This window comes from Leucoraja erinacea, chromosome 10 (genome assembly GCF_028641065.1).
Source record: "Leucoraja erinacea ecotype New England chromosome 10, Leri_hhj_1, whole genome shotgun sequence".
In the NCBI taxonomy this organism is placed as follows: domain Eukaryota; kingdom Metazoa; phylum Chordata; class Chondrichthyes; order Rajiformes; family Rajidae; genus Leucoraja; species Leucoraja erinaceus.
In genome coordinates, this window is record NC_073386.1 from 15,210,456 (window position 1) to 15,238,037 (window position 27,582).

At 36.7% G+C, this 27,582-nt stretch overlaps 1 protein-coding gene across 8 annotated transcripts in view; it reads left to right on the forward strand.

The window, feature by feature from the left end:
• The window catches only part of ptprfa (protein tyrosine phosphatase receptor type Fa), a 321,092-nt gene that overhangs the window by 171,090 nt on the left and 122,420 nt on the right, over positions 1–27,582 (forward strand). For all 8 annotated transcript variants that reach the window (XM_055641521.1, XM_055641525.1, XM_055641524.1 and 5 more), the window contains exons 6-10: positions 1,865–1,975; positions 19,732–20,001; positions 20,674–21,255; positions 23,663–23,796; positions 24,999–25,143. In XM_055641521.1, coding sequence (XP_055497496.1) covers positions 1,865–1,975; positions 19,732–20,001; positions 20,674–21,255; positions 23,663–23,796; positions 24,999–25,143 — 1,242 coding nt within the window. The remainder of the gene's footprint in view (positions 1–1,864; positions 1,976–19,731; positions 20,002–20,673; positions 21,256–23,662; positions 23,797–24,998; positions 25,144–27,582) is intronic.

The window sequence follows — 27,582 nt, forward strand, 5'->3', positions numbered from 1 at the left end:
ATCATTTCAAAACATAATCAGGTAAGATAGCCTTCTGATTTGTGGCATATATTTATAAACATTAATCATTTTATACAGCCAGAAACGATTAACCATGATAAGTTACTCTAAATCCCATTTTTAACATTGTTTCATCCAAAACATTTTGTAATAAATAATGTTTAAGGCATTTTAAAATAAGAAATATCAATTACAATGGGGGGGGGGGAGAAGAGGGGAATCCCTCACAACAGATCTTCCCACATGAAATAGCTCTTCACGTGCCATCAAAGTTATTCACTGTTATTTATAAAATATTTTAAATTGTATATTGGGTGTTGTAATTTCCTATATAATGTTGTCTGTAAAATAGAATTAAATTAAATTAAATTATGACTCCTTTTGTAAGTGGTAGCATAGTTTGGTCGCAAGATTATAACATAGGTCTGCCACAGATCAACAGCATCAGAAATGTTTATTGCTGACTAAGTGGACTAAGTTTCCTAGGGATTGATTTAACCAAATTGCTAACACTGCAGTCAATATTTCATTTATTGTACTGTTGGGCCACATTTTGTAAACATTTAGATGAAATTGGGAATCCCAAAACAAGTCTCCATTTTTTAAAGCAACGTACTTATGCATGATGGACACAAAAAGCTGGAGTAACTCACCGGTTCAGACAGCATCCCTGGTGAAAAGGAATGGGTGACGTTTCAGGTCGAGGCTCTTCTTCAGACTGAGAAAGGGAAACGAGAGATCTGGACGGTGATGTAGAGAGATATAGAACAAATGAATGAAAGATATGAAAAAAGTACCAATGATAATGGAAAGGGCCATTGTTAGTGTTTGTTAGGTGAGAACGAGTACAGACAATGAGACTCAACAAGACAACTTTGAAGCTGGTACGACGGGTGGGGGAGGGATGGAGAGAGAGGGAATGCAGGGATTACTTAGAGAAATCAATATTCATACCACTGGGTTGCAAGCTGCCCAAGCAAAACGTGCTTATACATATTTTGTATTGCTGATTTCATTTTCTGAGAAACAAATCTGTGGTCACCCAGATGCAGTTAAACCCAATTTAATCTATAAAAAAATCATTTAAGTAGTGGTTATCTAGTTTTATTCAATACATTTTATGTTGTATTAAACATGATGGCAAGTAAAACCATTTCTGTACCACATAAGTTCAAGATTTTTTAAGGCAAAGTTTTCTTGAAAAAGTATCTATGTTTATCAAAATCCCATTTTACATTGAAAATAACTTGTGGCATAATAATCATCATACAAGCTTTCTCATTCGTGAAGTAAGTAGTGGAGTATCCATCACACATTTCATGTAACTTCATAAAACTTCTTGATCATTCATCATGTATGAGTTGAAGTATTAGTTACATAATGGTGCTGTTTCAGTGTAGGCCAAGGTTAAAAACACAAGGCATGTATGTGGTGTTAACAAAACTCGTTCATGTTTTTTAAGTTGGATAAGACCCATTCAAGTATGGAATTGTGGAGTTGGCTGTGGTTAGTGGGGAGAATGGAATTATATTTCAAGGTCAGTTCAGTTTCATGCATGAAAATGTTTACCATTTTATAGGGATGTGCTCATTTAAAATAATAATCCGAAGAAATACTTTTCTTTTTACTTCATATGTGGAAATCTTTGTAGGTACAGTAACAATTTTAAAATTAAAGATATTAGCCCAAGTGTGCAATAACATATTAATAATATGTCTCTTCATTTCATTCTTTCACAAGTTGGGAGAAACTACAAAAAGGAGACTTGAATGTTAGCATTCACATTGAATCGCATTAGTATCTCAAAGGTGGATCACATGTTGATGGATTAAAAGTTACCAGAACTGTCTGTGTTGTTATACAGGTGCCTTGCAGATTGAGAACAGCGAAGAGTCTGACCAGGGCAAATACGAATGCGTAACAACTAACAGTGCTGGAACACGTTACTCTGCTCCAGCCAACTTGTACGTCAGAGGTAGGAAATGCATTTTTTCCCATTGGTCCCACATTAAGTCATGCTTCTGTAAATGTATTGCTAATGAGAAGTTTTCTGAGCCTGAATGCTTTTGTGTTTGAATAATGAAGATATTACTTGAGGCCAATATTGTGTTTTTATAGGTGAGAATTCCAACCTTTTGAAATCATTTGTGTTATTCCAAGAACATGTCTACAAAAAGTTAGCATAACGGATCGCTTTTTCTGTTCTAAGCAATCACAATATTATATACCTAAATTAGGGATGCCTTGTTTCCACTTTGGGTTTTTTGTCTTTGAGGTTTTTTTTCGCTCCTGAGATTCTATTTTATCAAAGGTAGATCTGAATGGACACTTTTTAAGGTACCATCTTATAGAGGTCTCCGAACTTTTGTTGGTACAGTAAATAATGGAATTATCCAATTTAATTCCTTTAATACCTTCAAAGTGAGTGCTTTTGTTAGATATTTATTTATTATGTGATCATTGTAAGTGAGCTTTCCTATTGAACATTACTAGTTATGTTATTTATTCTTTTAGATCCATTTAGAATGTTATAAATTATTCATTAGATAAATGTCATCCCATTTCCTTTATCATTCACACTAGATTTTAACACACCAATTCTGTGCACAGTCAAAAATGAGAGGTAATACAACAGGGATAAAATTGGTCTTGATTTTGGTCCCCTTACAGCCTTGCTTGCAAGTCAGCAGTGGACAGAATGCAGATTGTTAGTTCATCTGTACATGTTTTGTTTTTGATTTGGGTAGGTGCAAAATGCGCAGTCTAATAGACCAGCAGATGATGCTTTAAAATAAGAATACAAATTTTGGTTGTATATATGGCGACAATTAATAATTGTCAGTTGTGTAGGAAGGAACTACAGATGCTGGTTTAAACCGAAGATAGACACAAAATGCTGGAGAAACTCAGTGGGACAGGCAGCATCTCTGAAGAGAAGCAATGGGTGACGTTTCGGGTCGAGACCCTTCTTCAGACTGATTGTCAGTTCCTTGTCTCACTTATGGCATCACTTTAGATGTGCTGTTCATTTCACATGGTATTTAACAAGTTTTTTAGGTAACAGTAGAAATGGTTTCTTGGATGAGCCAGTGGAAAATTTAAACCAGTAGATGTTGCTTTATATACTATATTATAATTTATATAGAAAAATAGCCTATTTGTGTACATTGCCCCATAAATAATATCAGATACATTTTAATTATATTGGTTGAGGGAAGATGTGTGCCAAAGCACTAAACAACATCCTTGATTTACTACATACAGCGGATAGAATATTGCACATTACCAGCAGATCCACGACATTAATATCCAAAAATATGGTCATAAAGTGTCAGCCTTGTTATATCGTGAAATGGTTCAACAGCCTTATGACTCAGTCAGCAGTGCCTCTTGTCAGTTAAGACTGACACTAAGCCTTGAGAATTAACAAGTGCTAATGTCAAATGTGAAAATCCCATGCAAGCTAGAAGTGGATGTGCCCAGGAAGCCATTATTTTTCTGTCAGCAGTTGTCAGTGGGCAGAAAGTTTCCTTGATTTTAGTACTTTTCCTGCAGTTAGCTCTCATGGCATTTCCTTATTGGTTCATTCTCTTTACATGTACTAGATAAATCCTCTCAAGCTCTCTTCTGAAGCATGATGTCTAAATCTCAATTTGCAAAATGAAAACAGAAAGTCAGTGTTTCAAGTTGATAACCTTTCATCAGAGCTGGAAAAAATAGATGTCGCTATACATTATAATTTTCAAATCACTGGTCGGCATGGACTTGGTGGGCCGAAGGACCTGTTTCGGCGCTGTATCTCTAAAGTAAACTAAACCAAAGGAAATGGTTCCCTTTGGATCGTGAAAAAGGAAGAGAGGGACTAATGTGTCTGCTGGTAACAACTTCTCATCTTATAACTTAGCAGATAACATCCCTGAAGGCTCAACTATTTCGGATAGTCAGCTACACCCGTTTTGTTTCTCCAGCAATCATACTTTTTTAACCGTCTCTTCTGGGATTCAGATCTCATTCACCTCCTTCCTCCTCCCCATTCCTAACAATTTAAAACTTGGTCCATTTCCAACATGTCATCTTCCTCCCAGATCAACGCTTCCAGAGTTGGGCGGGATTTCATTTTCAGATTCCAGCAGCAGTGTTTTTGATACATATTTATTGTGGCTAGAGGCTTTCAACTTTCAGTAAGAATGTTAAGAACATTGCTGCTCCCACAGGCTTTGTACAGATGTGAATTCTGAACTTTATGAAAGAGTGAAAGAAAGCAAGTTGACATTTGCTAGAGATAGTTTAAAATCCTCTGTCAATTAAAACCTGCTCACTTTGAGGTCATAAAAATCAATCAGAAATTTGAAATGTTACTGTCAAATTGTGGATTAGAAAAATTGGTCATAAAGTGAATTATATTTCTTTACAAATCCTCTAAATCCACATGCTGGTTTGTGAGTACTGCAAGTTAACTCTTTTCACATGTAATTTTAAATCTTGGACTTTTTATATCATATTCTTCCTGTACCATGTCCACTAATGGGACAGTTCTCCTGAAGCAATCAACTGAAAGGCCATCAATCTGAAAAGTTATCTCTTCTTCCTTCACAAACATTGCCTTTTTGGACCAACATCACTGTAAGATTTGGCATTTTCTGTATTTTCATAATTTTCCTGAACTCTGCCAAGCCCAGGAAGCATCTTTACCTTCAATTATTTAATTGAATTCTTAGACTACCAATTCGAAATTTAGACCATTAGTTTTTCTTGGTCTCTATCATGTTTTGCAAAGTGGAAGAAAATAGGAAGAAGATACAGCAGACAAAATGAAAAGATGAGATTAAAGATTAAAGAAAAATCTCTGTAACAACTTCAAAGGATAGCTGAACTTTGGAAAAGGTTAGTCGAATGTGTCAACTGGATTCAAAACCAACTCCATGGCACTCAACCATAAATGTGGAGGGATGTTTCCACTAGTGGGAGAGTCTAGGGCCAAAGTTTATAGCCTCAGGATGAAAGGACGTTCCTTTTAGGAAGATGCGGAGGAATTTCTTTAGTCAGAAGGTGCTGAATCTGTGGAATTAATTCCCCCAGAAGGCTGTGGAGGCCAAGTCAATTGATATTTTTAAGGCAGAGATAAATAGATTCCTGATTAGTACGGGTGCCAGGGGTTATCCTTTTCAATCGCTGTTTGTATCAATTTTAACCAGACTAGCAACAGATAACAGTAGCATCTAGGCCTTGTCGCTTTGATTTAGATCAGCCAGTAGCTTTCTTTACTGGGTTTTTTTAATCAAACCCACAAAGTACTGAACTGCAACTTTTTCTTTTCTCTCTCATCTCCTTTCCTGTCATCTTGAAGCTTGTCTAATCCACGGGGTACATTGCCCCTTTTTTTCACCAATCCCAATAAAGCAAATGCCAGTCCTCTGCATGCTGTTTGTGTTATAGTTGAGATTATAAACAATTTTGTTTTCCTCAGATTCTGTCCTCCCTAATCACAGTCGTTATCTACTCCATTAAACTTTTTAATCCTCATTCTGCCTTTTATACAGTATTGAATGTCTTGTTGCCTTCTAAAGCAGCCACCATCTGCTTTTTTTGCAGCCGCAGGGTTAACTCTGCCAAATCAGGTTCTCATACTAGACGTTCTCCACACCAAGAGCAAGAGAACCCTAACAATAAGCACAAACTGCTGCGGCGCAGGTGGATTTTCTTGTTCTGCTGATTATAGCCATTGATATGGATGACCAGCAATATGCTCTCTTCTTAGAGGAATTATCTTTGCATGATTTTATTTTAAGCAATCCAATTACAATCAGAAGATCTTCACTACTGCCATCTCATCTTGTTTGCATCATGCTAACTTTGGAGTCTCCCAAGTACCTACTCTCGGCCACTCCTTTTTGCCTAACAAATACAACGTACTAATAGTCACTTAAGATTTTTCTCGTGTGCTCTGGTAACACACTCTCTGCACCTTTGATAAACCTCCCCATTGTACTCATGTTCAACATCAGCAAGATGAATGATTTATCTGATTATCAGATCACAACTGTAATGTTTATATCACTATCTTGAGTTAAAACCTTGGAAACTGATCTTTCTCTTCACAACGACCATCATGATGCGCTTCTCCATACTTATTGTCACTTTACAAATATGACTATTGCATTTCTCTTCACCCTGGTCTTGCACACTCAATTTTTGATATTATGCAACAAATCAAGCTTATCAGCCACTCCTGAACTCCGGTTGCTCAGCACTTTAACTCCCCCTCCCATTCCCAATCTGATCTTTCTGTCGCAAATTGGAGGAACAGCACTTCATATTTGGCTTGGGTAGCTTACTGTCTCCGACGATATTCTATCTCTGTCCCGCCCATTCCCCTGACATCGATCTGAAGAAGGGTCTTGACCCAAAATATCACCCATTCCTTCTCTCCAGAGATGCTGCCTGACCTGCTGAGTTGCTCCAGTATTACGTGTCTACCTGAGCTTGATCAACTGTTTTAGCATCAACTTCTTATTCTAATTCATGTTTTTAACTCATTTTATGATCTTGCCTTTTCCCGAACGCCGTAATTCCACTTAACTCCTTTCTCGAAGAAAAAAATAATATTGTGCTAATTGTGTGTTATCACTACCATGTTTTTTAAAAAATAAACAAAACTACACTTGATCAGTGTTGTCAAATGTTGTTCAGCGATCCTGTGCCATCTCTAAATTAGCAGCATATTAATGTGATCAAATGACAGGTTGACTAATCACATTGATATCCAACTAGCTGAACAATTAATTTATCCAGCAATGTAGCCCTCTGGTGCTTTTTTTGATTTTGGCCTCATCCTCACATTTGGATGTTTTTTGCAAAATATCACCAAGAATAATTCGAGTTTATTTTCATTATACATGGGGTATTTTAATTTCTGGGCAGCATAATGGTGCAGTAGGTAAAGCTGCACTAACCTGCATTCAATCCTCACCTCCGGTGTTGGCTGTGAATGTGTGGGTGTCCTCTGTGGGTCCAGTTTCCTCCAGAATCTCAAAGACATACAGGTTGTTAGGTGAATTGGCCACTGTAAATTGCGCTTTGTGTGTAGGTGTGTGGTATAATCTGTAGAAAAATAATTTGGATTTGTGTAAGAGTAGTCAGTGTGGACTCTGTAAGCCAAAGGATTTGTTCCCATGTGTATGAATGTTAGTAACTACGTCTTAAATTGGCCATCTGGGCCAACACATTAATTGGATAGTTAATGTCGTTTTTCCTTGATGCTTATGTTACCATCTTATAATATTGTGTAGTAAGAGAAAATAAGATTCCAGGTATTAGAGATCTTTTGTTGAGGTAATTCATCTTGTTTAAAAAAAAAAGCAAAAGCCCCTCTGCCAACTAGTTGACCACATTTACAAATATCTTTGATTTGAATGTTTTGACATGGCAACTAAAAGGAACATTGGTTTCCATTAAGTAAAGGTAGACAAAAATGCTGGAGAATCTCAGCGGGTATGGCAGCATCTATGGAGTGAAGGAAATAGACAACGTGTCAGGCCGAAACCCTTCTTCAGATCAAGTAAATTTGGCAATTTTATAATTAGGTTATGAAAAGACATGTGATTTACAATTTCAGTCATTATTGATTAGTATTAACTTTTAATTACTCCTCTGAATTAACACTACAAGTCTGAAGGAGGGTCTTGACCCGAAATGTCACCTATTCCTTGGCCCCGTAGATGCTAACACTAGAAGTGGTGTATTACCACCTACATAGATTTACAATGAAAGAGGCATACAGAACGGAAATAGGCCCTTTGGCCCACAGTGTTCATGTTGACCACTGTATAATACAAACTCACAATCTTAACAACTGTGAATTTCCTCAGGCAGATGATGATACTGTGTCAACCGCATAGATAACAAGGGTAGGGCCCCAGGAGGTGCATGTTCAGACCCATGTATTAGCTGGCTATATTCTAAATGACTGTCCCCCCATAAGCAAGTTCGGTATCTCGATAAACGCAAGGAATCATGGGATTTGTCGAAGGTCATTCAGGATTTAAAAATAAGTGAACGCAGCGCTGTATAAACTGTGTATGAATTGTTAACTATTCTACCAAGGAAAAAATCTAGAATTCTGTCAACTCAATAGCTTCCTTTCTTGTTCTGCTGTTCACACACTACTTACACAGTCCCAGTTCTGGTTCAGTTCATTAATCTGCAATTATGAGATATTCAAAAAGTTAATTCATTTTCTTATCTTTATTCATAATTTATGTGTAAAATTATATTTAATCTGAGGCAGGCAGCGACTGTATCAGTGTGATGTGGGCTGATGCTTTACCTACAGGCGGTGTGAATGTACCATTAAGGCAATGATTCATCTCCGAGGAAAACTGAATATAGGGTTGGCCCTGTGAAGGAGCCGCAAATCCGATATAAGACATTTAACTGGGAAATGCCTGCCCTTTAGCATTGGATAGATTGAGTGGAGGGTCTGTGCTGTTTCAAGTTTGCGGTGGTTGCGGTGTTTTTCCCCCAGCCATCTCGCCCAGTGCACGTTGACCAGCACAGTTCACCAGCCCTTGTTAGCAGAGGCTCTTTGTGCAGGTGTTACCCGAAGCCCAAAGGTTTTTTGGAGGTTCTGCGTTAGGCTCAGGCACGCAGCGAGCTAGCGAGAGAGAGGGCTGTCAGATCAGATCAGTTTGCCGAGTGGCCGATAGGCCGATTTTAATGGGTCGTTATTAAACTGTTCCGTCTGTTTGGCATCGCCAGCTCTCTTTCTCCCAGATCCCCCACCCAAACTATCGACAAAGTCTGACTGAGAAAATGCTTCCACTCATATTACGGGTTGGCTCCGCGTTTGCCCACTCCCTGGGGCTGGCGGTGCCTCCTTCAAAGAGAGCGAGAACCACTCCAGTCACCTGGGGAGCTGCGACCCGCTCCTGAGTGAATCCTCTAGTTTGGCAGCGGTTTCAATGGCTCCAAATTCTCATAATTATCACCTCCCGATCACCTGGACCCAGCTCCCAACTGTGTGCCCTGACAGACTGGAACCAACCCCAGAGGTTAAAGCAACAGCAGCTTTATTTAAGCCAACCCACCTCGAAGGTTTAACCAGCCTGTTCGAATCCAATCTGAACTTTCCAAGCTACCCCCGCACAGCATATTCTCCTCGTTTCCTTCAATCCAGGAAGGTTGTTTAGATAGGAATATAAGGTCTGTCTCAAATTGGTTGACCCCACAACTTGTAATTCGTGTAAATGAGTATCGAATTTGAATGGCTGTGACTCATGCTAATGCATGATTGACAGGTTCGTACCAGGCATTCTTGAGTTTTCAAGGCTGGTGCTGTATTGAGTCAATAATTTAAATAGAAACAATTGTGGATTTGTGCAGCGTGCAGTACGTTGTGGCCTAGTGCTGACATACTTGACGGATACATTTATTTATAAATCTCACTGAGATGAATACGCAGGTCCGTCGTATACACACAGTAGCTCAGCTGGCGAGAATGTTTATCCCGAATGACCCATGACCTGGGCATGCGCAGTTGTAATACCAAACACGTTTACGCACACGCTATGCCCCTCTGTACTTTCAGTTCAGCCTGCAGATCCTCATTTGGAACCTGTATTCTAATTGATCTGCCTGATTGCTCCTTTCCACTTCATTCTTCTCTGCTGTATCCAATAGCAATCTTTAAATCACCGACTATTTGTTCAGCAATCATTGTCCTGATCCTCTAATCACTTCCCTCCTATTTACCTGTTTCGTGATCAGTGTCTCAACAAAATTGTTTCTTGCCGACTCTCTTTTTCCTGCCATCCTCATACATTTCCTGTCTTTCCTAAAATTGTGTCCTAATCCAACCCTTTACCTTCGCTACCTCCTAAACAATCTTATTTTCACTAGCTCGGCTACCTATTCTCATAGCTGTACCTTTTTCTCTTTCTCTTCATCCCATGTTTCTGCCTTTGACACTGAAAAACGTATGTTCAAATTTAAATATGTATACCCACAATCACCACTCTACCATGCATATTAGGTCATCTTCATTTTGAGCACCATGAACTCATTCCTCCTTCAGAGATGTTTAAGAATTAACTGCAGATGCTGGAAAAATCGAAGGTAGACAAAAATGCTGGAGAAACACAGCGGGCGAGGCAGCATCTATGGAGCGAAGGGATAGGTGACGTTTCGGGTCTGAAGAAGGGTCTCGACCCGAAACGTCACCTATTCCTTCGCTCCATAGATGCTGCCTCACCCGCTGAGTTTCTCCAGCATTTTTGCCTACCTCCTTCAGAGGTAATCGACTAGCAATCATTACCTGCTCATCCAAAGGTAAATTAACCCTGCTCATTCTAGCACTTTCTTGTTCCTAATTTCTCATCAAATCTGTAGGACTGGTATGATTCTCTGCTCAAAAATGAATAATTATCAATTGTGTCGATGTCCTGAACAGATATTTTGGTAAATAACAAAATACCAGAATTCATTATGCTCTTGGGAAATATCTTTACGAGATTGAGAGATCACAGTAACCATAATATAACAGTTAACATAATGATATTTTCAGATTATTTCTGCGCTTCTTTATACTATGGACTGAGTCCTACATACTCACAAGCATCCACAAAATCAATTTTCCTATAGAAACATAGAAACATAGAAATTAGGTGCAGGAGTAGGCCATTCGGCCCTTCGAGCCTGCACCGCCATTTAATATGATCATGGCTGATCATCCAACTCAGTATCCCGTACCTGCCTTTTCTCCATACCCTCTGATCCCCTTGGCCACAAGGGCCACATCTAACTCCCTCTTAAATATAGCCAATGAACTGGCCTCAACTACCCTCTGTGGCAGAGAGTTCCAGAGATTCACCACTCTCTGTGTGAAAAAAGTTCTCCTCATCTCGGTTTTAAAGGATTTCCCCCTTATCCTTAAGCTGTGACCCCTTGTCCTGGACTTCCCCAACATCGGAAACAATCTTCCTGCATCTAGCCTGTCCAACCCCTTAAGAATTTTGTAAGTTTCTATAAGATCCCCTCTCAATCTCCTAAACTCTAGAGAGTATAAACCAAGTCTATCCAGTCTTTCTTCATAAGACAGTCCTGACATCCCAGGAATCAGTCTGGTGAACCTTCTCTGCACTCCCTCTATGATCCAGTAAGGCACTTGTTCTGGAGACTGACCAGTTAAACTTTTCCCAACTAATGATATCTGCTAGTCAACCTTCTCTCACTACTCTGCCCATATTGCTGAGAGATCTTACTTTTTAGGTAATCCTTTCTACCATTCATCACAGTATTTGCTTGTGTTCCTCTGATCTAAACTAAGTAAAGAAGAAAGCTTCAGATTCCATGTGAGCGTGTTGGTAAAGTGGGCAAGATGGCAGTAAGTAAAATTCTGTCTAGAAAAGTGTAAGGTGATGTATATGGGAAGGACAAATAAAGTAATAAATTGTAATTGAAGTGAAGAAATACATAGAACCCCTTGGAGATCATATCCACTGATTCCTGAAAGCAACAGGAGAAGTAGTTGATGCAGTTAAAACAGCATAAATCATGTTTTATTAACTCATTTAGTTATTGAAAATAAGTACATAGAATAATGTGATATACAAATTGGGCTACAGTTAGGGTAGAGTTCTCTGATTGCCTCAATGTAGGAAGAGTGTGCATGGAAGGGAAGAGAGACATGGATTTTGGTAGCACTAGTGAAATTGAACAATAATGAAATATTGCCTAGATTCTCTTTATTGCAGTGAAAACTGAGTTTGCCTAGATAGAGTGGATATGTAGAGCTCATTCCCCTTAATAGGTCAATAACCTGGTGCATGTATTTAACATGATTAACAGAAGTTGAAAATATTGTGAACCAGTTGAGGGTTAGTGTGTATGACACATGGCTGAAACGGTGGTAAAGCAGAAACCCTTATATTTATAAAATGACTCAGAAGTACACTGTGTGTCTTGAGGTAAAAGGCTACATACCGAGTAGCTCAGCCATGTGGACAATTTAGCTTCCTATTTAATACATTTCTGATTCACATTATACCCGGGAATTACATCAAACTGGCTTAATACACCTAATAGATCAACAGAGAATATAATACATTTTGAAGAATAAGTCAAGATTATAAGATGTTGGATCTTTGTCCTAATTAATCGTTGATAATATTAAGGAATACCACAAATGACAGGAGAGCTGAAGATTAACATTCAACAACATTCTATAAGGTGAAAGGGGCAGCAGCCACAACTTACTTTTGAAACTTGAACCTTTTGGTTAGGGAACATGCAAATGAAAGCAATTTTGATCATTGCCCTAATGCTTAAAAGATTAGAACTCGTGATACTGGACTATTTCACCCTCTTTGTTAAAACCATGTCTTAAAAGAAGGAATGCTGAAGTATTTGCTGTACAGCAAATTAATTCAATTTTCTTAATAATCTCAAGCTCTCAGACGTGTCATAACCCTTTCTCTTTGAACTTTCAGAGTTTTAAAATAGCCATCAAGTGACTGGAACAAATACGGTAACCCCGTTCCGAGAAAAAGGATACTACAACTGTGTGTGTGCGTGTGTATGTGCTTGTATCTGTGTGTGTGTTGTCACTAATTTGTCTGCGGTTAACAATATTTCTATTCCATATTGTTTGATCAGAATACAAAGACAATGTGCTGAGCACACTGACAACACTATCTTATTCCTTTCTTTTCCTTTATAAGTATTACTCATATGTGAAGGGCTGGGAAGTGAAGCAGAGTGCAAAACAGAACATATACGGAAAATTGCAATGTCAGAATGCCAAAACGAGCATATTCCAAGCACAATTACCACAGTGGAATTCCAATCATGATAAATGCATGTAATATTTGGTGCTGGTTTATTGGGGAGAAGGCAGGAGAATGGGGTTTGGAGGGAGAGATAGATCAGCCATGATTGAATGGTGGAGTTGACTTGATGGGCCTAATTCTACTCGTATCACTTATGACCTTATTGACAAAGGGTTACATTTATTTAAGATCTATGTTTTTATAACTTCTGATAACAAGGAGGAGTAATATTATGTTTGAAGGTTATGTATATGTGCTGGTCTGATTTGTACTCTACATAAATCCCATCTGCTGAAATGATTGCCTCATTATTTTTATTTAAACTGTCTACATGGTACTTTCCAGCCCAGAATCAATGAATTTATGTGATATTTTAATTAATTCATAACTTTTTCCTTCCGACAAGTGTGCAGTAATGGAAAAGTTAATATCCCAATGTACAGAAGTGGGTAATTTTTTAGGTATGTGACATATGGTGTCAATATAACAGGACAAATAATTTTGTGCTTTTTGTGTGTAAGTGCGTGCGCGTGTGTCTGTGTGCGCGTATGTATATGTGTGTGCGTGTAGCAGAAAAACCACCATGCTATTGTCTTGTCTTGTTTTTTCAGTGCTGAGAGGATTGATGAAGCCTGGCCTGTTTTTACTCTCTGTGTTTTTCCTTGTCTTTTTATTCCCTCCTCATCCTCATTGCACTCTACCATCAAACCCTTCATCTCTCAGATCAGCGAGAAGGTTGGTCTCTTTCACTTCTTATCCATCTACGCCACGCCAAACGGATTGTCCTATAGTGAGACAAAGGAGAGCTGGGGTTTCTGGCTCCTTGCCAGTCACGGCCTAGCCCTACCTGTTGGAGTCTAATGACTTTCTGCTTAAGTGTTTTTAAAACCTTATGGAAGTGTCAGCGTGCTGCATGTTCATGTTGGTTTCTGTTCTCAATCACTGGCTTTGCTTTGTGCCATGAGGAGAATGTTACCTGCTCTCTGGTTCTTTCACAGTTGGTAGCTGCATGAGCATTATTTTGAAGCAGTAATCTTAGAAGCCCAATTTTGAATTCAGCTTTTAAAAATGTTGTTTTTTTTATTCCATGCGATCATCATGCCAAATGCTGTTATTTCACCCATTTTTAAATTATGTTCTATTTTTAAATATTCAATATATCCTTATGTAATGCACAAAATTGAATAGCTTTAAACACCTACAAATCTATTTTCTAAATGCATGAGTAACACCAGTTTTCTGGAACGTTGAAGTTAACATAAATTCTAAATGTAGATATAACCATATAACAATTACAGCACGGAAACAGGCCATCTCGGCCCTTCAAGTCCGTGCCGAATACTTATTTTCCCCTAGTCCCATCTACCTGCACTCAGACCCACAGACCAACAGATTAACAGATTATATCAGCAGACATAATGATACGTTGGTAACTTTGAAAAAGAATGCATGCATTTAGATCAGGCCAAGCCTGTGGAGATTGTGACCTCTTACCATAGTGTCTTGATTGGGGATTTTACTTATATATGATCTACTGGTAGCTCGTGGTGGAAATGGGGATAAAGTAAGAACTGTATCCCAAAGCCGTAACCCAACCTCAAAATATAATATTTGTAACATTCTTTTCTTTTAAAAGAGTTCTGAGATGCTCATTGACAATTTATTGGGGTTTCTTACCAATAAACAGGTTTTGAATTTGGTTTCACTTTTACACCAAATTTTATGTTTTTAATAAATCAATTTGATTTATCAATTTATTTTTATTTGGATTTGTTACGAATTGTGTTAAACATTATAGACACAAAATGCTGGGAGTAATGCTGGGAGTCAGCGGGACAGGCAGTATCTCTGGAGAGAAGGAATGGGTGACATTTCCGTCGAGACTCTTCTTCAGACTAGTCATTAACACTAGTGTTAATCATTATATGTTTATTGGGCCAAACAATGGCAGATATTTTACATGTGTGTAAAAAACATTGGAATTTGGTTAGAAAGTCCTAAGCTATCTCAAAACTGGTTTTACTCATGCTTTCCAGTTGATATTTGTAGGTCAAATAATGGAGTTTAATTTAATAGTTTAAATTTTGGGGCTCAACTGAACTTAAAATATCAAATCCATAACCAAATGTATTAAAGGTCTTGACATATTTGAACAATGTTTCTTGCAGCAAATTGAATTAGTCAATAAGAATAGAGGTTTATTTGATTAACTATGAAGACCTCTGAAAAGTACTCAAGTATGAAAGGCACTATAGGCTGATTTTTTTTCAGAGAGTTTAAAGTTGAGTGCAGTTTGGTTTATTATGTTTTTGGAGATTCTTCTACCCGACTCTTAACTGCCTTTTAATTGACCTAGCAATCCACTCTGCTTTGTCCATTTTAGCCTCTTATCTAAATTTGAAAGGTGCGAGCAGAGAAAATCCAAACTAAAAGAAAAGGCCCATTACATTTTCTCTTTCCAATTTTGCCTTATTTCTCCTAATTCTTATGGCATTTTTCTATAATGACTTTATATTACCCAGTGATGCTGATAGGCCCCACTTCAATATCTGAATAATTCCAATGCCACTCATTTTGCCTGCACAATAATCTAAGGGACCCTTTCTCCATATCTTTTGTCTCTTCCAAAATTAACCCCATATGATGCACAAACAACATGTACTGTTGGATTTGTGTCTTCCCTTTCCATCAAAAAGCCATATTTTTTCCATCTTTCAAGAAAAATAAAATAAAATATTTCAGATTAATGTGAGTTACAGTGATTAGTAAACAAATACCACTATAAAATATTTAAAATATCTTAGTTTGTTGCAATATGAAAACAGATTTGAATTTATATGGCATCTTTCATGTTCCTTTCAGAACCCCAAAATATTTTATAGTCAGTTACCATTTTAGGGGGAATTTTTTGCAATAGGGACCATTAAATGTTATAGGCAGCCATATTTGAGCAAAGTAGCAAATGCTGTTTCTTCATCATTCCCCATTTTGTGCAACATTGTGGATAATGAATTTTTGAGCTGTGAAAATACACATTGAAACATCTTTAGAATAGCACAAAAATGCCACAAATAAAATCCAAACTCAGTTTTTTTCACGTTTGTCCTTTTCCTCCAATTTATTCAGGCATATGATATTTGGTTAGATTTTCCTTTAGAATATTTCATTTTTTTCTTCACTGTAGTGTGAAGATGAAGGAGAAACATTGACTTCATATTTGGGTCTCATCAGTGTTGTTCATTTTCTGAAGCCATCATGAACAATAGTACAGCGCATGAACAAACGCTTCCACCCACAGCGTCTTTTAATTCTAATTCCAAGTGCAAGTGAAATCAAACTTTTTTTTGTTAAAGTTATACTTCAATTTTTTAAATTATATCTTAGTTGACAGCATCATTCAGTTATTTGAGGTCTCTAGAAGCAGAAATTGACTAATTTAATGCCTTTAAGCAATATCAGCTACCAGCTTGAAAGCAACAGAGTAATCAATATGTTTGATGCTAATGCTATGTGAATATGTCAGAGCATGTTGGAAATATTATTTCTCCCCTTCTTTATTTTTTTCTCAGTGAGTTTGTGTTTAGTATGTGCTATAATAGATTCTTGCATGGAAGGATGTGTGGTTTAACACCCAACATTTTGGCTTGCATTTCATTCTTTATGTAACATATAACAAACAAAAGCATCACAGCTGCATTCGCAATTTGGGAATATTCTTCAGGAACTGACGTCTGTTTTACTATTAATTCCGATATTAATATTTGAAACCTTAAAACTAGTTGACATGGTTAAATGGACACAGGAAAGTGCACATGTGAAAGATTGGGAAATAAAAGGCTTCAACAACTTAGCAATGTTAAGTTTTCCATTGTAGTTAGAAGTATAATCTGAAATGTTATACTAGTCGTGAGAGGAAATGTTTCTGTACAAACAAATTAAATCAATTTAAATTATTGTTTGCCAAAATTATAGATAGTTTTCAAAGTTTTGAGCAAGAAAACTTGTCCAAACTAGATTAAACTTTAATGTCAAGTCCAAAGTAATTATATCTTTGACATTCAGACATTTCAAATGGTGACTAGTTAACATTTACAAATTTACTTTGCTTTTTTCATCATGCACTGCATAGCCCATGAGTTCATGCTGATATTTATAATAAAATGAAGTCATAACTTCTCATATTTTAGTAAGTCATGTCCTCGGTAATTAGATGTAGTTTTACTTATCAAGACTAAACCCTTTGTACCCGGGTCTCATTTTTAGCAGCAGCGTTTATAAGAAACTAATACATTGTACATTGAGGTAGTTAATATTTTATGGGTTTGGTATTATTTTGTGGGAGACACGGAACAGGTCCTTCCATCCCAATTGTAAATAAATACAAAATTACACTTGCAGAGATCTGAGATAAGATTGGTTGCTTGGAGCCTTTGAACACATAAAATTAGGGACTATAACCATCGTATTCCCATTCTCTTTGCAGATTAATTATGTTTTATTTTGTTTGCTCAATTTTGTCTACTGGTAATTCTAATAATTGTCTCAGATTGTATACCATAGCTGTTTGGGAATGTGACTCAAATGTGGCTCACAAGTAGAATGATATGGAATAAGAATTTGTAGGCATTGTCGATGTAAATAGGGTTATGCATAGTTTTGACACCATTTTAGCACAAATTCTGCAAAATATACCACTTCTACAGGGTATCTCCAGTCTTCTACATGTTATGAACTTTTTAAATACAGGCAACTGTAAGTAAATAAAATAAGGACGAGTTCAATGTTCAATTGCTTGCACTAGTGAAGGTAGAGAAGCATTTTGTGTGGAAATATAATTTTGAATGTCCATCCCAGTTCTGGTACTTAATAGTCTTAATAGCTCCATAGTTCCATTGCTGACATCTGATAATATAAATATACACCTGTGACATTCTATAACATACTCAAGTGCATGGTGTTTGTTTCATGTGTGTGGTATTTTGTGCAAACCTTTTTATTTCCACATTTAATTACATTAGCTATTTGTGTTCCCTCTTAAACTTCTTGCTTAAGCCTGATGCATGATGATTGAATGTAAGCACACTGCATTTTTTGCTTATGAGGCAAGCGTTTGTAAATTGGTCACTGCACGCTTTCAGTGCAGTGGAAATGAACTTCCCCGATTCTCAGGTTTTCAATAGTTTATCCAAAAGTTATTATTCAAAAGTGGTATTTCATTTTTGTAAAACAAGACTGAATTGATCAGCATTTAATAGTCTGGAGATGTTCAGTTTGATAAATCGCCATCATGTGAAATCATTTCCATTTCCATGAATAATGGTGGGTTATTCTCTGTAACTACTTGCACATTAAATAGTAACAGGAGCAAAACATCCAGTCTGGAGAAGAACAGTCAAGCTTCATGACACTGCAGCTAATCTAAACCAGACATGATAGTCTCAAACAGATAAAATGCTATTTTATGATCCATGTCATGGCACTGTAATTTGAGCAAAATGATGTTGATGTATACCAACGAACATTTTTCTTGGAGAATTTATATCTAAATAACAACATTCTAATGGTACTGAAGCCACTGGTTTTGAGTTTTTCTTATAAATACATTAGCTATTATCTTGGGTATTATGAAGGGTGAGTTATTTGAAATTTTGTAATTTTTAGTAAGTATGTTATAAGTATTCCAAATTGCAAAATTGGTAGCTGTGAAATTGTCGTATTTCATCCAGCTGTATTTTCTTTTGGATTTGTGCATGACAATACTAAAAGCAGTATTGAATTTTAAGTGATTTTCAAACTTCTGTTCAATTTTAGTTTTATATAGTTTATAAACTTAAGTTGGGAAACCTGCGTAAATTATTTGTTCAAATTATTTACCAACTATATATTTGGTGTAATAACAATGGTTAGACCTTTCCAGATCTTTTAGTAATTTAATTCTGTTTCAGAAGTTAAAAATAAAATGTGGCGTAGAGCAATCTGCCATTTTTGTAAAATTTACCAGACCGCTATAAGCATATATTTTGTTGGAAACTGCAAAAACAACATTTAAATACCTTTATTTTAAGAAGAGGAATGATTTATCTTTTAATTTTAAGCTTTCCATATTTTAAATTATCAAAAAAATATAATAGATACAAGGTTGTCAGCAGTTATTCTTGTTTCTGCTGTATGTGGATCATCATAAACGTTTTGATTGTAAGAACAATATAGAAGAAGTGTATCTGCCTTATTCACCCAAGAACCAAGGTGCTTTGTATTTTGGATTTTTAGAAGTGATCCTTTATTGCGATTACATGTTCTCTGCAATTAATAAATGTTTTGCTTATTTAGAGAACACTGTAGGTGAGATAATTTGAAGAATGAAATTGTAAGGCTCATTGTTCCTGCAGATCACTTCATAAGTTATTAACGTTAGTTTCGCTGCCTATAGCATAATGCATCCCTAACGAAAAGTTTAAATGGTGTGCAAATCACCTATATCACTGGTATTTCCAGATTGCTAGTGCATCCCCCCCCCCCAACGACCTGAATTAATTTCAAATATACATTTAAATAAATAATAAAAATTCTACATTCTGAAACATTCCATTTATAAATATTACTTACGATTCAAATGCAGAGTATATTTCTTTTGTTCAATACATATGCCAGGTGGAGTAGAAATATGTTGTTCCTCATGCAGGTTTAATTTGCAACATACACCAAATATTGTTGCCTGTTGCTTGCATTATTTAGGCATTGGCTATACAGGTTTTTAAATTTTATGACTGCTGTTTATTTTCTCAATGAAGCAACTAGTCTTTATCAAGAAACCTTGGTGTGGTGGGTGGATGAGGCCTGTGGTCACTGCATGTAATATTTCAGACTTGGTATTCTGTATTACTACCAGAAGTATCTTTCTTTTCAGTGCGCCGTGTCCCCCCGCGGTTCTCTATCCCACCCTCTAGCCATGAAGTGATGCCAGGCGGCAGCGTCAACCTCACTTGTGTAGCTGTGGGGTCACCCATGCCCTATGTGAAATGGGTGGCTGGAGCAGTAGAATTGACACCAGACGAGGATATGCCTGTTGGACGAAATGTTCTGGAACTAGTTAATATCAAGGAATCTGGGAGCTACACATGTGTTGCCATGTCTTCGTTGGGTGTCATTGAGGCATCAGCACAGATAACAGTTAAAGGTAAATAAATAAATATACCACTATTATATATTCATATTGCCTGTCTTCATTAATTAGAGAAGTACTTCTTATTTGGCAAATATGAACTGTAATTTCTAACTTTTCCTTTCTGGTTTTCATCTTCCTTTGCAAAAAAAGGGAGTTTGCTATAGTTGTACATTTATTCCTACTTGATAAAATAACTGATTTGGTAGTGCGACAGAATTACAAGAAGTTTACAATAAATGGATTTCTCTTAAAGTTAGTTAATTCAAATTTCATTTGTGACACAGCTAGCAGGCCTGCTGCCTTAAAGCTCCAGCAGCCTAGTTTCATCCCTCAAATTGCACCCAATGTACAGGAAGTGACAAAATGTGGGAAGAGTTGATGGGAATGAAGAGTGAATAAAAATTGGATTTGCGTAAATGGATGTTTGATGGGGAGCATGAATTGAAGTGTTGATGGGGCTATGTTTGTGCTTAATGGTAATTCAGAGGCAGCAAATTTTGATAACAATTAAGTTATGGTTTATATTTAAGGCAATTATTTTCCTAATCCCTTAGTGAATTGGTTTTAAAATGTAATTAGTCATATCTTGATCCATTTAAGTTATATTGTTATTCATTTCACTCATCTAAATGTTTATGTTACACCTTGAAGTAGCTAATAAATATAACTGTTTATGCATTCTAGCTTTACCAAAGCCACCAACTATGACAAGTGTTACAGAGACAACAGCTACCAGTGTTACACTGACCTGGGAATCGGGAAATATGGAAATGATACCATTCTATGTGATTCAATATAAACCAAAATCCTCAGATGGACCCTTTCAGGAGATAGATGGAGTTGCCACCACACGATACAGCATTGGAGGCCTCAGCCCATATTCAGAATATGAATTTCGAATTATTGCAGTAAATAATATTGGTAGAGGGCCTCCCAGTGAAATAATAGAAACTCGGACAGGTGAACAGGCTCCATCGAGCCCACCTTTAAAAGTTCAGGCACGTATGCTCAGTGCCAGTACCATGTTAATCCAGTGGAAGGAGCCAGAGGAGCCCAATGGGCAGATTCGGGGATATCGGGTGTACTATACAACTGAATCCAAGTTGACTTTGAATATGTGGAACAAGCATAACTTGGACGATAGTCATCTAACAACCATCAGTGGCTTAACAACAGGCACCACATACAGCATCCAGGTACTGGCATTTACTTCAATGGGGGATGGACCTCCATCTGATATTATACAAGTTAAAACCCAGCAAGGAGGTGAGTTGCAACATTTTTTCCACCTGTGGCTGTTTTTACATTTTGACTTACAAGCTTGGATAAATTTAGGACAATTAATGTCTCTGACTATAGTGTTTAAATAGCATTAGTAGATATTGAATTTGCCCAGGTTAAATTCACATAGAATTTAATTTCCATGAAGCACATTTTGATTACAAATCCCTTCTATTTTTGATGGATCCTAAGTTCATGCCAAGTGAATTTAGGCAGGTTTCGATCATGTGATCACCTGTTGCAACGCTTCAGCACTAAACCTCAGAATGTGCACAATTTGTTTTGCTGTTTCGGTAGAGGCAACCACCATCAGATTAGATTAAATATTTTGTTGTTACAGATTCTTGTCATAGTATTAAGTGTCCAAGCTGCTTCCTCTGCAGAAGATGGTGACTCAATCTCAATGCGCTTTCAAACCTGTTAGCAATCTACAATTCCTTCACACAAGTCACTCCTCTTGATACAAACAGTGCGTTAGTAGATTGTTTGACTTGGCAATATCCAAAGATCTTGCAAAGCTGCAATAGCATAGTGGTTATATTACTGAACCAGAATCCATTGACTGTGGATTATTGATTTCAAGACATGAGTTTGAATCACATTACAATAGCATAAAACATAAATTCAAGTAATAAAATAAATCTGGAGTTAAAAAGCTGGATTGCATTACAAACATTTACCTCACCATTGCCTTTCATTAGAAATTCTTCTGTTCTCCAGATTGGCTCTCAGCTAAATTGGTTTAGCAACCCATTCAATTCACGAATAATTAAGATTGACCAGTAAATGCCGGCCTAGCCAGTGATTTCCACAACTAGTGAATTAAAACTTACATTTCTCAGCAGGTATCGCTGAATAGTAAATAATACAGTAACTTCCCATTTGCCACCCAGCTACGATCATGAGATTTATATAGGGAAAAATCTTTAATTTTATTGCACAGTGTACATTGTAATTACATGAGTAGCCTATCTATTATTATACATTTGATCTTGCACTACTGATCTCAAACCTGCAAACTGCAAACATACTGACCTGCAAACCAGGTGACCTCATTTCTGATTACTGCCATTTATTTAGTTACACTTGATGGTACAGATCAGATATTTGGCCCATTCTAATGTGTTTGGAGGCATTAAGCCAGAATTTTCATTTCTTATTGCTCTCCAGTGACAACTAGGAAGATTGTGTTTGGCTATTGTCTTAAGGACATGATTAGATTTAACTGTGAAGTTTCTATGCCAAAGAGTGATGCAAACATTTGCAATCAATTCCCAGTTATTATATGCTCCTCTTGTAATGCCTCCTCTTTGTGATCTGAAATGTATGTTGTTTTCCCCCAAGACAAGGCAACATTATTTGGTATTCACTAGTTTAACATGGTTCAAAAAGCACTGTTACTTCATAAAATTATTCATGTGGAATACTTTGTTTAAACGCTTATTAACATAGGGTATTGCAACAGCAAATATACTTTGTAGCAATTTTATGTGTGCAGATGTGCAAGACTAAATGTATTAAAATGTGATTATGAGAAGTAATACATGCTTGTGCTGCTTATATGTAGCTTCAGGGATCCCAACAAAGAATATTATTTGTGTCGTATGGTGTCAGAGAAGAAAATAGGTTGCTGTCATCTGCCCTTGAACTGGTGAATTATTTCCACCATTGGTGTCATCTGCTGGGAGGTCAACTCTCAGCTGATCCACAAGCCCTGGTGCAAGTGGCCGGCTGCACTCCAAGAATGGCTTTCATAGCTGGAAAGCCTGGAGCCCATACTAACCTACTATCAAAACTGCCACTGAGACTGAACGTGAATGTCAACGAAATACATGGAAACTAATTGAATACTGTAAGAAAGTCGAGTTACTGAAGTGCTGACAGCTGTTTGTTCCCATTAATTTCAATTGGAACTCACCACATGTGCAAGATTAACATGCCACTGGTTCAGAAAGCTGATTTCTCCACTTAAGAGCTGGAAAATTGGAGGTTTGCACTGCTCCATTAACACCATGAGGAGTACAAAAGCACATTGCAGGTATCCTAAGGCTGCCACTTAGCAGTTGAAGACAGGATTTTACTTGTTCTTGAGAATCCAAAGTGACTGCCCAGTTAATTGATTAAAAACCAGGAGATTCCGCCTTCATTTCTAATCTAACAAAAGTAGTTGCACACAGGTTACTTAAAAAAAAAAAAAAATAGTTGATAAAATACAGAACAGACTTTAGTAAAGGACTATTTGTTTGAAGTACTGTATGCCAAAGCAAAGCAGCTTTGACAGAATTATTGCCAGGAAAATTATTTGAGGAAATTAATACGTGATGGATTTTTGGTATAAAAGGGAATATACTTTAAAAGGTTGAATGTTGCTTTTAATGTCATTCTTCTGTAGTTCCTGCACAGCCAGCTGAGTTCCAAGCTGAAGCAGAGTCTGATACCAGTATTGCGCTCTCTTGGGTGGTGCGTCAACAAGAAAAAATACTCAATTATGAACTGGTGTATTCTGAGGAAGCAGATGGCAAAGAGGTATGATGAGGTCTACATCTGTAGTGGTATGAAAATTAAAGGGATATGCGAGGCTCCCACTAAGTTAGTCATAGAGCTATACAACACAAAACAGACTCTTCAGCCCAACTCGTACATGCCAACCAAATTGTATAATCAAACTGATCCCTCTTGTCTACGCTTAATCAGAATCCTTCCAAGTCTTTCCTTCCATATACCTGTCAAACCATCTTTTAAATGTTGTAATTATACCTGCCACTACCACTCCGCCTGGCGACTTGTTCCATATGAGCACTGCTCTACGTGTGAAAAAGTTGCCCTCGGGTTCCTTTAAAATGTTTCATTTATGGGGCTTTGTTCCGAATATGAACGTAAACAATGAGTAGCTCGCTATTATATAATGATCGTTGTAAATGAGCCGAACGTGATCTCAGAGTAGGGGATTTTGTTTCAGTTAGAAGAATTTGGTTTCTCTTTGCATGATAAAACAAATTGTATCATATTTATTGATGCCCAATGGATCTACATCTCAGACTAGGATCTGAACTTGCTAATTAAACAGGGGCAAGAATTTAATATAGATTTAAATAAAATCTCTGTAAGCTCACAGAATTGAAAAAAGACATAAAAAAACAAGCATTACTTTTCTAAATAAAATGAGTGCAGTTGTCAAGTGATAAATTGGTGGATATAACCAATTGTAGCGAGAATACTGGAAATGCCTTGTTAAAATACGCCTGTTAACAAGTGAAGACACATAAGTAAAATGCTAACATGGAAGCATAGTACTGGTATGTTAGAGAAAGCAAATTTAATTGATGTGCAGTTGAACTTCAAAGTTTTACTTGGATCTTACTGATTTACAGGTCAAAACAAAGCCACTAAAATAGCAGGTTAAATACTGTTGCGTAAATAATTACTTGAAATGTTAGATGGTTGTAAACGCAAATTTCTATTTGCACACAATTTTGTATTTTTTTCGCACTTTTCCACGATTCAGGAATTTAAAGTTGATGCCATATAATCTATGCAGTAATTATATAAATTGTTGTATAAAAGCATTAGGAAAATACCTCTCATTCAATAATCAGACTAAATATCCAACGTAACTTAACTTGTTGCTCTTAATTATACTTAGCAGTGTGAAGAATAGCATTCAAAGAACACAGATAAGAGCAATAGTTCAGTTAATGCTTTCAAGACTCACTGAATTTTCATTGCAGGAACATGTAATCTTTGACCCTAAATCTTCATACACTGTGGATGGACTGAAGCCAGATAAAACATACTACTTCCGTTTAGCAGCACGTTCAGAGCACGGTTTAGGAGCATACACACAAATAATTTTTGAAAAAACCATGCAATCCAGTAAGTATTAAAATTTCTGTTCTGATTTGTGCAAATTGCAGATGGTGGTCCAGTGAATGTGATGAATAAGAATGGTTAACAAGCTCAGTTGGTAAAGCTGTGTTTATTCAACACAAATAATTACTCTGGGTATCACCTTTATTGTAATGTACATTGTAGTATAATGTGCATTTTATTATTTCTGAAACACGTTTGTTAAAATTGAACTTATTCCAACCCAACAGATTTTTAACGTGCATTATCTTCGGTCTTACAGTTTGAGTTTGTCTTTTCAAATAATTGACAAGTTTTGCGAGAGCTAAACTGTCTTGATGCTAAGGTGTAACTGAAGACAGTGAACCATAATTTTCCTTGGTTTACACAACAATTAGCTGCATAAAAATGCTGCTCCTGTGCAGATTAGTGCATTTTGGAATTTACAAAATATTTTTATGAACTTGTAAAGTGACTTTCATGATTTTGAGTTGACCCAAAAAGCTTAATAGCCAATGAGGTAATATTACAAATTAAAATTGCAGCAGAGTTCCCAAGGTTCCAATGTAACAAAATCGAAATAATCTATTTCACATGTGTTAATTGACGGATATTAGTGAGGACTTGCTGGTTAACTGCTCTTTTGCAACTTTTAATTCTAACCTGCGGACCAGACCAGGCCTTTATTTACCAACATCTAGAAGATGGAATGCAAGTGTAGATATTTTGTGTGCATGTATCTGAAATGGGCCTTAAATCCACAACTTGGAGAGGAATGTGTGAGCCATCAGAACCATTGCTGACGTTAAGAGAAGAGAGCTTAATAGCTTATGAATAATCTTTTACTGGAACTTAACTGGATTTATACATTTTTAGATTATTCAACTTGTGTCTGCTAAATGGGGAACTGTTTAAACAGGTACTCATTATTTATGACAATTTTTAATGTATATTGACTTGAGTATGTAATATGTAAGGGGGTCCAAAAGAAACATAATTTGTCATGTACAGTACATTTTGAAGTGAAGGTATGCAGTCTGACACTGGAAGTGATTGAGATTGCTTCATACTTTAAAGGTGTTTTAGTTTTCTCACAGGAAAGATTTTGAGACACTTGCATCTCATTAATTTTCAAAAATTACAAATTGAGTTATCAGTATTAATTCAAGAATATTTTGTTTGATCTAGTGATACAGTTTAATGGTCAAGTGTACATCTCTAGTGCAAATCACAAACCTGATTTGGAAACAAGTATAAATAATTCATTGTTCAATCTCTGCTTTGAGTGGAAAAAAAATCATGGGTAGAAAATAACTGGAGTATTTGAAACATATCCTCTTTGGATCTTAATTACAAATTTAAAAAAAAAATGATTTTCCTAAATATTGAATACAAATAGAAGGTGGGATACTGTACCACAAAGGAACATAAATTAAAATTATAGCTAGGCTGTTCAGGATTGATGGAAGGTGGATCTTTATATGTAGAATAGTTGGACAATGGTAATTGTCTTCCCATGAAAGAATGATGAATCCAGGTCACTTTCAAAATTTAGATTAGCAATGTTTTTTCGGGTAAGAGAAATGAACACAATGGGACTTCAGTGAATAAATTAATTTAAGCAAAAAAATGAAACAATCTTCAAGAAACATTCAACGGTTCAGGGAGCATCTGTGAAAATCGAAACAGATTGATGAAATGCCTTCATCCTAAGAGGTTCATTCTTCCCCGAGATGCTGTCTGACTTATTTGTGTTTTTCAAGCGCATATTTTTGATTTTTAAATAGAGGTGGTCATACAAACATGCAAATTAGGATGCCATTTAATAAGACTATAACTGATCTGACTGTAACCTCAATTCTTTTGCAGTCATTATCTTCTTTTATTCCACAAATGACCAAATTTATTTCATTTTCACGGGTTATCATGGTAAGTCTTTAGGTCAGTGATTACCAGGTTACAAAGTATAGTGCTATTCCATTCCAGTATGGTGTTTTATAGTAGATTCAATAAGTTTTCTTTAACTGGTTAATTCTGGGGCCATGATCCATACCATTTGATTCTCAAAGCAAAATGGTTATTTTCTTTTAGTCACTGTACTTTCTGGGTTAAAATCCAGGTGCATTGTCAGTTAATGTTAGCTACCTTCAATATACATTGAAAACTAAAACAAGTTGTCTGTAGCAGAGTGTCCAGAAGGAAAGGCTGAATCGGTCTTGTTGAAATCCGAGTATATTGTAGAGGGTTTTAGCCAACAGGCAAGAGAAAGTGAGTAGACTGTTTTGAGAGCTGTGACAGTGTGCGTTGCACCCATTGCAGCTTGCTGCTACTGCAGGCCAGTGCAATATCAGGCATTGAAGACCACATATCATACACAAAAATTACATCCAGAGGGAGTTGAAATTTTCTGCTGCCGGCTGGAGCGATGAGGCTGTTTGTTACTCATGAATAAATGCAACATGATTA